The 14,340-nt window shown below is 45.6% G+C and overlaps 3 protein-coding genes across 3 annotated transcripts; all 3 read right to left on the reverse strand.

The window, feature by feature from the left end:
- LOC8079234 lies at window positions 7,270-8,280 on the reverse strand. The gene has a single exon (XM_002458489.2). The coding sequence runs from the start codon at window positions 7,919-7,921 to the stop codon at window positions 7,550-7,552; it is 372 nt and encodes a 123-aa protein (XP_002458534.2). The 5' UTR covers window positions 7,922-8,280; the 3' UTR covers window positions 7,270-7,549.
- On the reverse strand, window positions 9,303-10,867 carry LOC8079235 (alpha-1,4-glucan-protein synthase [UDP-forming]). Its single transcript, XM_002458490.2, has 3 exons — window positions 10,565-10,867; window positions 10,057-10,476; window positions 9,303-9,954 (listed from the first exon to the last, which is right to left on the reverse strand). The coding sequence occupies exons 1-3, from the start codon at window positions 10,865-10,867 to the stop codon at window positions 9,616-9,618; spliced, it is 1,062 nt and encodes a 353-aa protein (XP_002458535.1). The 3' UTR covers window positions 9,303-9,615.
- LOC8079236 (uncharacterized protein C9orf85 homolog) lies at window positions 11,440-14,193 on the reverse strand. Its single transcript, XM_002458491.2, has 8 exons — window positions 14,004-14,193; window positions 13,828-13,910; window positions 13,676-13,714; window positions 13,542-13,594; window positions 13,383-13,446; window positions 13,259-13,301; window positions 13,026-13,073; window positions 11,440-11,837 (listed from the first exon to the last, which is right to left on the reverse strand). The coding sequence occupies exons 1-8, from the start codon at window positions 14,082-14,084 to the stop codon at window positions 11,667-11,669; spliced, it is 582 nt and encodes a 193-aa protein (XP_002458536.1). The 5' UTR covers window positions 14,085-14,193; the 3' UTR covers window positions 11,440-11,666.

Genomic DNA, 14,340 nt, shown 5'->3' on the forward strand with positions numbered 1-14,340 from the left:
TATTTTGGGAAATTGATGTGGCCAGGATCTTACAAATCCCCTTGAGGCAAGGGAGAGATGATGTGGTCGCTTGGCAATTTACAAAGAATGGCCTATTCACAGTGGGATCAGCATATCACCTACAATGGGCGCACAAGTTTGGAGGTAATATTGTTAATGACCTGGCAGGAGGGGCAGGTGATGAACAAGTATGGGCTAAGCTCTGGAAATTAGAGGTGCCTTCAAAGATTAAGATATTTGGATGGAGGGTGTTACATGGATTAATCCCCTGCAAGGGGATCCTGGCAAATCGACATATAGAAAATTCGAGCAGTTGCCCGGCATGCCATTCAAGTTGTGAGGACATTAAGCATGTTCTGTTCACCTGTAACCGAGCAAAGGAGATATGGCGCATACTTGGAGTGTCAGAGATAATTAACATGGCATTGTCTATTCACCAATCGGGCTCTGTTATTATGGCTGATATGATCACGATGGCCAGAGCAGTTGAGGAGCTAAACAAGATTGGGCTAGCAGAATTAATCTTAACTGGAGGGTGGTACATATGGTGGGAACGTCGGAAGTTGACGCATGGGGAAACTATTCAAAATCCAACAAGAGCGGCTTTATCGATTGCAACACTGACAACAAACTACCAGCGTTCAGCAAAACATACAAGGGCGACCAAAAAGAAGCAAGTAGGTTGGAAAAGGCCTCCTGAAGATGAGCTGCTATTAAACTTTGATGCCAGTTATAAACCTGAATCCAGCACAGGAAGTTCAGGTGCGATAATAAGAGATCACACTGGTGCCTTCGTAGCTGCAAAGGTGAATTATTTTGAAAATGTGGCAAATGCTGCTGCTGTAGAGGTTGTTGCTCTGCGGGAAGGACTGCTGCTGGCACAAATGATGGGGTGCAACCGAATCAGGATCCAATCGGATTGCTCAGAAGTTGTTGAAACAATGATACAAGGAGGTGTTTCGGCAACAATTAGTGCTCCAATTTATGAACAGTGCAATTTGCTATGGTTAGATTTTGCTGCTATTTCTTGTGAACATTGTAATCGTGAAGCAAATGTCGTTGCCCATGAGTTAGCTAGAGAGGCTATGAAGAGTAAGTTATCATGTAATTGGATCGATGAACCCCCTAGACTCATACTAGGAGCCTTGGTGAATGATGTATCAATGATTCAAGATGAATAAAGTGCGCCAAATGGCTTTCAAAAAAAAAGGCCAGCAGAAGTATTTTCAGCTCAAGCCCAGGAAGGCAAGAAACATTCAGGGCTCCTTTGGAATGGGGGATTTTCAAAGGGAAAACTCAGGAATCAGCTAATCCATAGAATAAAAACAATGATGGATTTAAGAATGAGTGGAACAAAACAATCAGCTTGGAAAGGGATCAAGTCTGAGCTCTGCCACGCTATTAATTAAATCAATGAATGGGATTGTGCACTTGAAAGGATCTAATTGGCCTAGAGGGGGGTGAATAGGCGTATCTTAAAAACCTAAAACTCAAAAACTCAAGTTGCGGAAGTCAAATGTCTGTCGGTACCACCGACAGTTTGAGCCGGTACTACTGGTGTCACACAGCCAGTAGTACCGACGCAAACTGCTGGTACTACCGACTCTCTAAGACAGCTACGAAATCAGAGTGTAAAGTGCTTAGATTTCAGATCTGAGTTTTACCCCACTTTCCTAAGCATAGAGGAGAATGTTGTTGGAGTTCCCTTAGCTCAATCCTTCACCAAAACGTAGATCGACCTTTGTTTACCTGTTGAAGGAAGGAAAAGAGAGAGGAACACAAAGAACACAAGCAAGGGTAGTCGAAGCTACCTCCACAGCAAGACAAGGTATTTTTCCCGAGGTTCGGCAATCTCCACTAAGGAGTACCTACGTCCCCGTTGTTGAGGTGACCACGAAGGTCTGACCACTTAGGTCTCCTCCTCAAGCAACCACAAAGGTTGGCTTGATGTTTCCACTAAGAATCAAGGGGTAATACAAACACTTCGGGGTGCCCTCACAAATGAATCAACACGGGCAACCACGAAGAACGCCTAGCCGGCTAGGGTTCCAAGAACCCAAGAGTAACAAACACAAACCAAACCGGCAAGACGAGGAACGGAGTGCTCAAGTCGCAGATCGATGCTCCCAACTCTCTAATCTCACTTCTCAAGCTCGAATCTTTCAAGAAATGAAGTCTAGGAGCAAGAGGGAGAGAGAGTGGGTGAGCTAAAGCTTGGAGACTGTTTTCTCAGAGGTGGAGTAGCTGGAATGAGCAAGCCAACGGTTAGAAAAGAGGGAAGAGCTATTTATACTAGAGTACAGAACACTGGCCGGTACTACCGGTGCAAACACCGGTACCACCGGCGCCCCCAGATCTAAACGTGAGAAAGCTGAGAAAGATGCAAGAAAAAGGCCTACCGGTACTACCGGCCAGCGCCGGTACTACCGGTGGAAGGCCGGTACCACCGGCAGTGCAAAATCTCGCAAAACATAGTTCTGCGGGATTTTTGCCTGCCGGTACTACCGGCGGTAGCCGGTACCACCGGTCAAAGCCCGGTACTACCGGTAGTTCAATTTCTCGCAAAACTCAGGAGTAGAGCTGGCACTGCCGGTACCACCGGCCCTGAGGGCCGGTACTACCGGCTCACCCTGGCAGAGAAGAAACTTTCCAGAAGTTCGTGTGTGCAAGTGTGTCTCTCAAGCGCAAGACCTAAGTTGACCTGAGCACCTTTATCCTCATCTTACCGACTCAATTTGCATCCCTCTTGATAGTGCGGCGTTTCCTATAACTCAACCAAGAAATAAAACTAGGTAGCTCCTTGAGTTGAAACGTCGCTTATATGAAGAAATTTTGGGGGTGCTGTGATTCACCAAATGTGTTTGTTTGATTCCATCAATGAACTAACACCTGTAGATTACACTTGATAGACATGTTAGTTCCTAATTTGATTGTCATTAATTATCAAAACCCACACCGGGGGCGAATGCACTTACAGCACTTCCTAATATTCCTATTACTACATCTTTCCTATGAGTATCCCGACATCTATTTTCTACATGATTCTGTAATTTTTATTTTCTGATTTGTAGTAATTGCATTCCTATGGAATTTCTTTGTTTTTCTATTCCTATGATTTTTGCAATCATATGTTTCAAAAAAAAAGGGGGGGGGGGCTAAACGCTCCTCTATCACCCTCACACATCATTTCCTCTATCGTCTAGGGATGGCAATGGACCTCTCTCCCTAATAGAATTTTTATTTATTAGGAGATGTAAATAGAATGAATTTGCTTTCTACGAGATCTTAACATGTAGAAATCAGTCCTCTCGGATAAAGCGGGGCAAGGGATTGGACCCCAAGAAAGCAAGCCAACTCTTGTAGTCCTTCTCTGTCCTACTCCCTTGGTCCATCTCTATTTCTAGCGCAGGTATCCACGTTGTTTCCTCATGTGTTCTTGAGGCTACCTCCGCAGGCGTCAGATGCTCTCGCTACTACTTCCCCTCACCCTTCTCCATCCTCACGGCGTCGTTGGTTGCTCTCGCTACTGTTGTTTCTCACTATCGATGCATATAGGTGCCCCGCCTATTAGAAGAACAATATCGATAAGTATCCAATCTTGCATAAATTATTGTTTGGTATATGATGGCAATACAAGTGTTATTTAGTGTTCTTAGCTAAGTTGTTGTGGATATTACCTACTTAGATCCTAAGATGGTACATGCGATGATCAGTACCAACAATTAGATACATGCAATAAGAAAAACGGTAATATTTTCTCTGGTTGCTCAATTTGAATTGTCCATTATATAGTTTATCAATATGAATGGTACAACATGGTAAAGTGGTGCAGTGGCGGAGGAAAGGGGGGGCTGAGGGGGGCCTGGCACCCCCCCAACCTTCCCATAACTCCTTCCCATAACTCCCTTAATACACCTCATAGATTAGATGTTTAATTATCTAATTAGCTAGTTAATGATATTATCTGTACTAAAATTTTTATTCTTATTTCATATTAATCTCTAATAGTTTCTTATAAAAATAGAATCTAGATCTTTCTAATATTTTCTTCATATCTTTTATTTTTATTATTGCCTATCAAATATCAGTTTGTCCCCTACCACACACTCTAATTAGCTAGTTAATTGAAAATCAGCGTTTTCCTTGTTTAATCCTTCTGAATTGATCTCCAACAATGGGATCTATATTATTTAGCATTAGTCTTCCTATTATCTCTTCTATCATTATTCGTCTAAACTCTAAACGGTCATTTAGCCCGTTGTACTCAACTTTTAAACACTAACAGTGGTATGGTGTTTCTGTTTAACCTTCTATTTAAATGACCATTTTACCTGTTTAAGTGATCATTTTGTCTAAGACTAAATGATATATAACTGATTGTTTGTCATTTGATGTTAGGATCTAGTATTAATTAATTTTGCCCCCGTTTAACTAGTTTTTATTGTGATTCTTTTCCTAAGCAAAGAAATAGAATGATCAGGTGAAGGTGAGAGGCCTGAGACTAGTTAAATTTCTCTTTTATTTTTTTAGTTTTTCTGCTTTTTTTGCATTGCAATGCAAACGTTTATTTTGGTGCTATGTACAACTTTGTCATGTAATATTTTGACACATATGATTGTTCTTGGTTTGCACGCCCCCCCATGTTCAAATCCTGGCTCCGCCTCTGAAGTGGTGTGATATCTTTCTTTTGATTCTAGACTCCAAATATGAGCTGAAACCTCCAGAGATAATTCCTATCACTTCTAGTCACTCCGTCGTTGATGATGAGGTGTTTCATAACCATTTCTGCAACAACCTAAAAACAATAGCATATCTTTATATTTGCAGTTAGTCATAAATAAACATGGTAAAGATTTTATTTATTAGGAAATATAATGGACGAAGATGGTGGCTGGGAATAAATCTTTAACAATGGACTTTTTGTTCACATGTGTTGTTGGTGAGTTTGTTGTTCACACATGATATTGTGTGGTTTGTCGATTATCATTTCAAAGTCGTATGGACTTATTTGTGGTCTGATATTATGTTGTCATGTGTGTATTGTACTACTACCAAGTCTATGTGTAATATCTTATTTATTTATTTAGTTTGGCTTGTGTATATCATGTTGTGAACCTGTGACTTGTGAGGTATCTTATTCATATCATGCTGTGAACTCATGACTTGTGAGGTATACTTATTCAGTTTGGCTTATGTCTATCATCTCATGACCTGTGATGCGTACATTGTTCTGTTTGGCTTGTGTTTATGTATGTCATGACACGACATGTGAGGTGTATTATGTGTATATTTATTCAGTTTGCCATATGTTATGTAACTGAGATGTCATGTGGCATCTATTTTTGGCTTGAAATCCCTATGTTACCGTTTGTTTTTGTCTTTCTTTTTATCAATCTATCTATTTTTTGTATATCCCACTACCGCAATGGCTCTTGGCTTACAATAATGAAAACAGAAAAATATCATTTTTCATTCGTTTCCATCTCTTTTCACCCCTATCTGCCTGGTATCACAAATCACCACCACCTGATTGTACGGTAAAACACAAGTTCCTCACCAAATAATTTGTCTAGCGTCACGAAGTCCCATCCAATAATATGGTGACTAGTCCACACTACAACCAAGTATTGACTTAGTTGTGCTTCATCTGATGATGTGCGCACCAAGTTTGAGATCCTTGAATTAAAAACCTATCCAACAATGTCACTTGTTAAGCTTGGTGAGAGTTTACTGTGCATATCCAATGCTTTGAACTCGACTCTTACCAAGTTGCATGTATTAGACACCCTCCCACAAATAGTATGGGCAAATGAACAAAGCCCTATACAATCCATGTCAAGCACCTCAGAGCACCAAACTTGCACTTGACTCTATAAAATCCTCAGTCTTTTGTGAATGCCTTTTGCACCATACTCTTATTACCAATTCAAATTATTATCAGGTGATCCAAGAAAACCATGTGGTCCACAAGTGACCAACCAATATGAATATGACTATTGCAATACGAACTTATGTTTGTCAACTCCTAAAATCAAAATTGGAACCTAAATACAATAAGCACCGTTGGCTGGAGATTGCCAACGATGGGCGAGCGGATACAGGAATTCGACGAATTTCTCAGTCTACCAATTTGAGGTTGATCGGAATTGTAGAATTGGTTAGAGCTTACCAGGTTGAGGCTTGACCAACGTCAGTGGCATCCTCAGAATCATTCATGAGGGCCATCACATGTGGTGCAAATCAAATGTCACGGCTCTATTAAAAAAAGGTCACGGTGAAGTTCAAAGCAGATCAAAATTTAGGTCTTGTAGTATTTTCGTTTGTATGTGATAAATATTATCTAATCATAGACTAAATAGGCTCATAAGATTTGTCTCGGAAATTACAAACAAATTATATAATTAGTTAATTTTTTATCTATATTTAATGTTTCATGTATATGTCGTAAAATTTGATGTGACAGGAACGTGGGAAGTTTTGCAAAATTTCGTGCAAACTAAACAATGCGACAGCGACTGGCCAGGCGCCTCCATTCCTGAACCGAGTTTAGTATGACTGGCCCTTTCGAGGACAGCGACGGGGTCACGGCCTCACGTGAGGCGTCGCCGTGTCGGTCATCTACTAGCCGCCGTTCTGGCCGCCTAGTAGGACTGCGTATATAGGAGGAGGAAAAAATGGACGGTCGCAGGCTCGCTACCGCTATGTGATGTCCCAACGTCCGAACGGCTCACGCCGAAAGGACGCAGTAGGCACGCAGCGCACCCTATCAAGTCTACCGTGCAACGCTTCTCGTCTTGTAACCGCTCTCAGAGTGATGCTTAGCTCTGAAGTCTGAACCGAGCAAGATCTGTGATGGCTCACGAATGAATGATTCCGAGGATTGCAAACTGTGGGCCGGATCTCCAGCTGCACCTCTTCATTAAATCTGTCATCTGGCGGAGCAATGCAAGATCTTGGAAAGCTTGATAGACGCAGATAAGGAATTTTGTGAGAAGACAGGAGAGTCATTCATTAAAGTACTGTATATACTATCATGACCCGAAAGGAAACCAGGTCTTCTTCACCTTTCGCTTTCCTGGCATGAATCATGCTATCATACTACTGGCAAGTAGCAACTCAAACGAGTGATGCTGAGGTAAAGCCTCGGGGTACAGTGACCGAGGATAACGAAAGCGCAAAGCCACAGCCACCTTGACAGCGAAAGACGATCGATATGGAAAGCAGTCAAGGCGCGCACAGCCGCACACACAGATCACTCCGGCGAGGACAGTTTTTTTTTTTTTTTTTTTTTGCCATGATTCATTATTAAGATCCACGGTACTGTATGTTACACCGGAGCAGAGGGAGACGACATGGAGGAGTCCTAGGCTACCGAGCCACGGCCGCGCGCCGCGCCGGCGTGACACCCACAGGTGGGCCCACAATGGTTTCCCCCACCCGTGCCACTGGAAGCAAGTCGTCACCCCGGTGGCGACGGAGCACGCACGCCATGCCACAGCTCGGCTGCTGTCAGCCTCCTCTCCGCCTCCTCCTCCGGCGCTGCAGCCCGTTAGATCTCCGGCTCCGGCGGAGGAGCCTCCACGGCGGGCACGGCCACGGCATCCGGGGGGGCGAGGTGGTCCGGGCGGCACCCAGCGACGAAGTCGATGAGCTCCTTGCCGGACTCGTCGGCGTCGCCCGCGGGTGGCGGCGAGATCCAGAGCAGCACGGAGACGGCCACCAGGAAGAAGGCCGTGGAGAGGAGCAGCGGCCAGAAGAATGACACCACGGCGCTGAGGCTGGGCCCGACCGCGGAGAGCGAGACGGCGGCCGCGGCCACGAACGCCACGGCGACGGCCGCCTGCACACGGTGCTCCCAAACGAGCTCACCGAGATTCCCCTTGGCGGCCGCCATGGCCGGATCGGCAGCGCGGCCGGACATGGGAGATCTAGCCGGGGAAGGAGACCTTCTGGAGCGAGGTAGCTAGGGGTTTGGCTCTCGCCGTAACAGGAGAGAGAGAGTGAGTGAGTGAGAGAGGGGTGGGGTTGGATTCGCTGGGTGGGGGATGAAATGGATGGGAAGCGAAGGAGAGGAGACGGCGAGTGGGGGAAAGGGAGTGTGGCAAGCCTGGGGTTATCCCAGACTGCGGAGATTCGCCCTGCCGCCGCCTACGGCCAAGGGTTGTGTTCTGGGGATGTTTTTTTTTTTCTCTTTCAGCGTCCGGGCAAGTGCGGGGCCCGCCTTTTTTCCTCTTAGGTTTTACCATAATGCCCTGCCGGTGGGGCTGGTACATGTGGCCGGTTTTTAGTTCTACTAGGGTTAAAAGAGCCATTTGTGTTTTATACGGGGTGTTCATAATTCGCGCGCGAAACTCTATCGACGTCGATTCATATGTGTCTTTGGTGCAATTTCTTGGTGAATTTCATACAAGTGTTACGTGATGCGAGTCGAAGCGTTACATGCATGTGAATACGTGGCTTACGTTACATGCAAAAATTAAAAAGAAAAATACTACTTTCAACATGTATGCGACTGTTTGCGAATCTACATGTGACCGTTTGCGAATCAACAAGGATTTCATCGCTTCTGCAAGCCCTTCTGTGTGTTGCTTCATCGCTTCTGCAAGCCCTTTTGTGTGTTGCTAGTGCTCTATTTTTGTTATCTCTCTAGCATCACTAATATTAGTATTTCTTCTAAAAATACTATTTATGGTTTTCTCTTTCAATCTTTTAGTTCACCTATCTCTAACCAACTATATCTTTTTATGCTTATTCTGGTATTTAGGGATGTTTAGAAAGACTTAATGTACAAACTCGAAATATTTTTAGATTTCCTTATGGCTGGATCTTAATAACAGTATAATAAAGGGCACTTTGGGAAAAAGATTTGCTATGAGTTCCGTGGATCGTCGGCCCCACTGGCGGTACAAGTCGCAACGTGGGACAACAGTGTATACGTGGCTGTATCCTCTATGGAGCTAGGCGCTCCCTGCTCACGTGCCAGGCACTCTCGCTTGGCAGCAGTTTCTCCCGTGGCCCCCTGATTTCAGTCGGGCCGGTCGATTAGATTACTTGGATTGAAACCGCAGCAGGGGCGTCAGATGTGGCTTCGACTCGGACCGTAGGTGCGCGTACTGCCGTGTGCGAGTGCATTTGGTTGGTAACTTCTACGTACAATGTTTGTACACTACGTTGCTAAAAAAAAATGTTTGTACACTACAGCTATATATCTTTTTTTTTTTGCGACGAAATGCGTCGAACCACCAGAGCGTGTCAAAACGCTTCAAATGAAATAAAACAACATGATCGACCACGTGATAGCATACGCAATTTCTATTTATTCTCACATTGTAGTAGTGTAATTAATAATACAAGGAAACACTAGTATCCCTGAGAACGGACGTACGGCACTGAACCTAAAGAAAATGACCTCGACTCGACTTGATGATGATAAGAAGAAAAAAAGAGAAAGGGGAAAGGGCCACGAACTAATTACTCCATGTGATGCAGTATATAAGAAACACAATGCAACAGCTTTAAACCTGATGCACGCAACCTACACGACGTACGAGAGAGCTAGCCGAGCCGCCGCCGTCGTCACTTCACCGGCCGTACCGGCGGCAGCATAGATCTACTTCACTTCTTGGGCTTGCCGTTGGCGACGGCAGTGCCCCCGGAGGAGTTGAGCGAGTCCCAGGCCTCGATCCAGGTGACCATGGCGTCGGCGAGCTTGGTGAAGTAGGGGTCGACCTTGCCGAGCTTCTCCTTGACCTGTTGCGAGAGCGCGATGTAGCACTTTTGCACGGTGTCGCAGTCTTTGGGCAGCACGACGGCCTGGAAGAAGGGGATGATGTCCTCCTGCCAGAAGATGCCCTTGTACTCCTTCTTGAGGTTTACGAACGGGTTGCTGGCCTTGCTGTGCCAGATGTAGGGCAGCCCGGTCTTGACGCCCAAACCCAGGTGATCGCAGATTACCTGCACATCCGCAGCGGCGGCGTGATCAGCATCATTGGGGGGCGGGCGTGCAGTGAATCACCATGTGAAAAAAAAAAATCGTCTGCTGTTCTGTTCTGTCACCTTAACACACCATCCGGCCCACATGTCGTCGTAGCGTCCGATGGGCTGTCCGTCGCCCATGAGGCCGAAGTACATGGCGGGGCCGATGAGGTCGCGGTCGAAGGCGAGGTTCATGCCGCACATGGGGAAGAGGGTGCCCTTGGGGATGGTCATCACGGCGTTCACGTACCTCTCGTTCCGCTCCCGGGGCTTCACCAGCTGCGTGGGCGCGTCGTAGTCCGGGATGTTGAGCCACAGCCCGTGCGACACGGCCGTCGGCACGCCCTCCCGGAGGCTGAACGGGTAGCCGCGCACGAAGTCGGCGCCCGGCGCGTAGGGGTCGTAGAGGGTGTTGAAGAAGAGCGGCGTGGACGGGCACAGCAGGTTCTTGATGTGCTGCGCCAGCGCGTCGATGTCCTTGCCCGTGGGGTCCTTGGCCACCTGACCCATCGTCGCAGCGGAATAAGGAGCCCGAATGCACGCAGGAGCAGCAACGCACACAAGATTTATAAATTAAGTTGAAACTCACGAAGCAGTCGTCGTCGATCGTGTAGATGTACTTCTTCTTGGACACCATGTAGCCGAAGCAGCGGCACGCGGAGTCCTTGAAGGAGATGCACGACGCCCTGGGGCCGAGGATCTTGTTGATGTCGTTGCGGTTGTAGAGCTCGTAGTCGAACCCCTCGGGCACCTTGATCGTCTTGGCCGGGTCGCCGTCCTGCACGATGATGAGGTGGTACGGCTGGAAGAAGGGCCGCCACATCTCCAGGAAGTCGAGGTTGCGGATCGTCGGGATGACGATGTCCAGCTCGTCCTTGAGCGGCGGCGCCATCGCGGACCGGCGGCCGGCCGGGCGTAGCTAGCCTTCTTGATCCGGGGCGTACGCGCGCGTGCAGAGGCAGCAGCAGCAGAGGGTGGCGCGCGGCTCAGGGGGCGAGCGAGGTGGACGCGCGCTGAGAATGAGGAACGGAGACGGGGGGCGCAGCTATATAGCGCCGCGGCAGGGATGCTCCACGCGTCAGCCGGCCGCGGAAAGCGACCGCATGAATCGACGAGGACCGTGGAGTGGCGCGCGCGAATGGCGGATCGGGAGCCCTGTGGTTGAGTGCTTGCCGGGGAAAGGAACGGCTGCCTTTGCTGTGGTGAGCTGCCGAGTGAACCGGGTGAAGAACCGTTGGATCGGCAGTATCTGCCTTTGCTTGCGTGTCGCTTTGCTTTGCATAACGGTAATTTGTAACGTTGCCGTACGCACAACTGATCCAAGGTTACTTCTCTTATATTACACAAATTCAAATGCGATCCGGAGCCAACGTTGCGTGCCATTGCAGATTCTGAATCTCGACGGTCTAGCAACTTGGAGACTCCTTGGCTAACTTTTGTAGCACCATAATTCTAGAATCCAACTGAGTAATACATGCACAACCATTTTCAATTAAATCAACGCAGTTTAGCATCTTCCAATTCCAAGCTCTGGAGCATTACAGCAGGAATGTGCAGCAATCTTACCACCGCCAGATGAATATTAAATCTGATACAGAGCGATAGTATTTCTACAGCGTCACAGATAAGACCGCAAAAGCACCATCTCATTACACCAAGAAAGTATGTTTACAGCATAAAGCATTCCCAACTTAATCTTCCACAAAATCTCCAGCCTCTTCATCTGAGTCTTCCTCTTCTTGCTCTCTAGCTTGTTCGGCGTATTCATCAAGTGATGCAGCAGGAAAGATATCACCTTCTCGGCTTCTGTCAGCAATCTTTGGGACTGACGGCCCACTCTCCCCACCCTTGCCTTTGTTCATCTGGCATGAAATAATTAACCATATTGAGTGTCATTGGAATCATCAGTTCAGAGAGTTTTTTGCTGAAATAAATACATCACTGCTCAACATTGTTTAAAATAAGAGTAACAAAGGTCTTAGAGTCAAGTTGGCTGCTAGAATTGAAACTGGAACATTCAACTGCAGTTTCACTTACAATAAGTAACCAAAATCACATTCCACTTTCCAATGACTTGAGTAGAAAATGTCAGTTTATTGCATTTACATGTACTTGAGCATTTGTTTCAAAGGAATGTACCAGATCCCATGCTCTATGGTTGTTCAATACAACCATTTCTATTATTCTTTTATGTACCTTAAAAGTTTCCTTATTAAGATACTTATTATACTACTTGTTAATATTACAAAAAGTAGAATTCAGTATCTAGCAACGCTACATAGGAAATACAGATCTTAGAAGTACAATTAAATGTCCAAACAATGGGAAATAAATTATGCATCACACTACACACTTGAGGAAAGTTGTTCAATTGACAACAGTGAGAAAAATACCGAATTTTTAAACTAAGATATAGCAGCTCAAAGGTCAGATCAAACAGAACACTTGTTCATTCTCCAACAACAGGTCAGTATCAATATTCCATATGAATGAGCCTAGGTTGATTCTAGCATTGTTGCATTGGATTTTCATTGTATCTAAAGGTTTCACTGGATGGAACCTTGCCAAAACAGGCCCCTAGCTCAAACTCCAAAGTGTAGCTCTGGAGCAGAGGTTGTATATATTTTCCACAACCAAGGCTGATACAAATGTTTGAACTTTTCTCAAGATATAAATGCCAGCAGAATTTGCAAAAAGAAAGGGATAAAATATAGATGCAGAATTAGGAAACACAAATGTAACTATGTAAGTATCAGATATCCATGAAATAGAAGACAGAACTATAAGGACCCAGAGTTTATCTGTAATAATAATAAAAAAACACAATTTCCTATTCAGATTCATGGCTCCATAGTCTTAAGAAGGAACTATAAGGACCAAGAGTTTATCAAACAGTAACAATTAAAAAAAAATACAATTTCATTTTCAGATTCATGGCTCCATAGTCTTATGTTAATTTGGTTTCTGCATCACAGGGACTACTAATAACAGAGGCAAGTGCATAAGAACAAAAGTCTATTCAGTGTGAAAAGTTGAACAGAAGTACTCACAATACGAAGAAGTGTACGTCTTTCCCTCTCCCTAGCACCTCTGATAGCCTGAAAAACAACTTCAGTCATCAGCGCAAAACAATACTCTTCTACTCCTCATGTAAATACAACTCTTTCCTTCTTAATTGATAAGCAGAGCTCCTGCTATTTGCGTTAAAAAAACTCTTCTACTAGGTTCATAATATAGCAATCTACTATGTAGTTCCAACTTCCAACATATAACACAATCAAACCTCTTCTAGTTCCTTGCGTTCACTTTCCTCCTCATTCGCATCCCTAAATAGAATTACAAATTAATCAAACTACAGATATTATGAATATATCGATACAGCAACAGGAATGAACAGCAGGAATCACCTTCCAACAAGCTCTTTAACCTGAGTGCAGCACTTGGCACATATGCCGAGGTCCTTGGAGCAATCTGCATTAAGCAGCGGCAACCTCAGTAACGATCCAAGATATCAATGTTTAACAACCAGACCTAGTGGCATGACAGACTGAGCGGCCGAAATTCACCTCTGCATACATTATGGTAGGCTTGCCGAACGTTTCGCTTACTACACTTCTGGCTGCCAAACCAAAAAAAAAAAAACCATATGTCACCTCTGCTCACTACTCAGTATACGTGCTAAACAGAGAAAGAAATTTACCATTTTGCTGGCTCAACAATGGGCTTGTATTTTCCGTATCTACAAAAAAACAAACAAATGAATCGTACCTAGGAGAAGAGGAACGAAAACAATCGAAACTACACACTAACTAAATGAGCTTAGACAATCGATGAGGGATAACAATTCCCCACCTGCGTTTCCAGTCGATTTGATCACGGCAGCGCTGGCAGACTCCGGTGATCTCTGACAGAGGTCGGAACCTGCCACCGGGCTCCTGCGGCGTTGAGGGTTTTGCAACGGTTAGATTTGAATGAACAATCCAGAGCTATGGGGAAGTGGGGACGACGAGGGGAGGAGGAGAGCTTACGGTTTCGTTGATCTTCTGGCCAAGGTTCGGCTTCCACGCGTAGCGGTTCTGGTGTTTCGGCGGTCCCTGCCGCTTCGACATCGCCGAACTCCGATGTTCTCACCCTCCTCCGCTTCGCGCCGCCGGGCGATTCTCTTCTCCCGGTTACCTCCGACGGCTTTGCCCTTAAAACCTTTCACGACGTGGCTGCATCGTACTCGTCCGATCCCAAATCATATTTTATTAAGGAAATTACTTGAAATGGGCCGTAGCCCACAAGGCCAATGCTCCAAGAAATTTTCCTCTGCAGCTTCGAACCGAGCCCAACTGAAGCATAATGGGGGCCCATCCAGACCAT

Source organism: Sorghum bicolor, chromosome 3, assembly GCF_000003195.3.
Source record: "Sorghum bicolor cultivar BTx623 chromosome 3, Sorghum_bicolor_NCBIv3, whole genome shotgun sequence".
In the NCBI taxonomy this organism is placed as follows: domain Eukaryota; kingdom Viridiplantae; phylum Streptophyta; class Magnoliopsida; order Poales; family Poaceae; genus Sorghum; species Sorghum bicolor.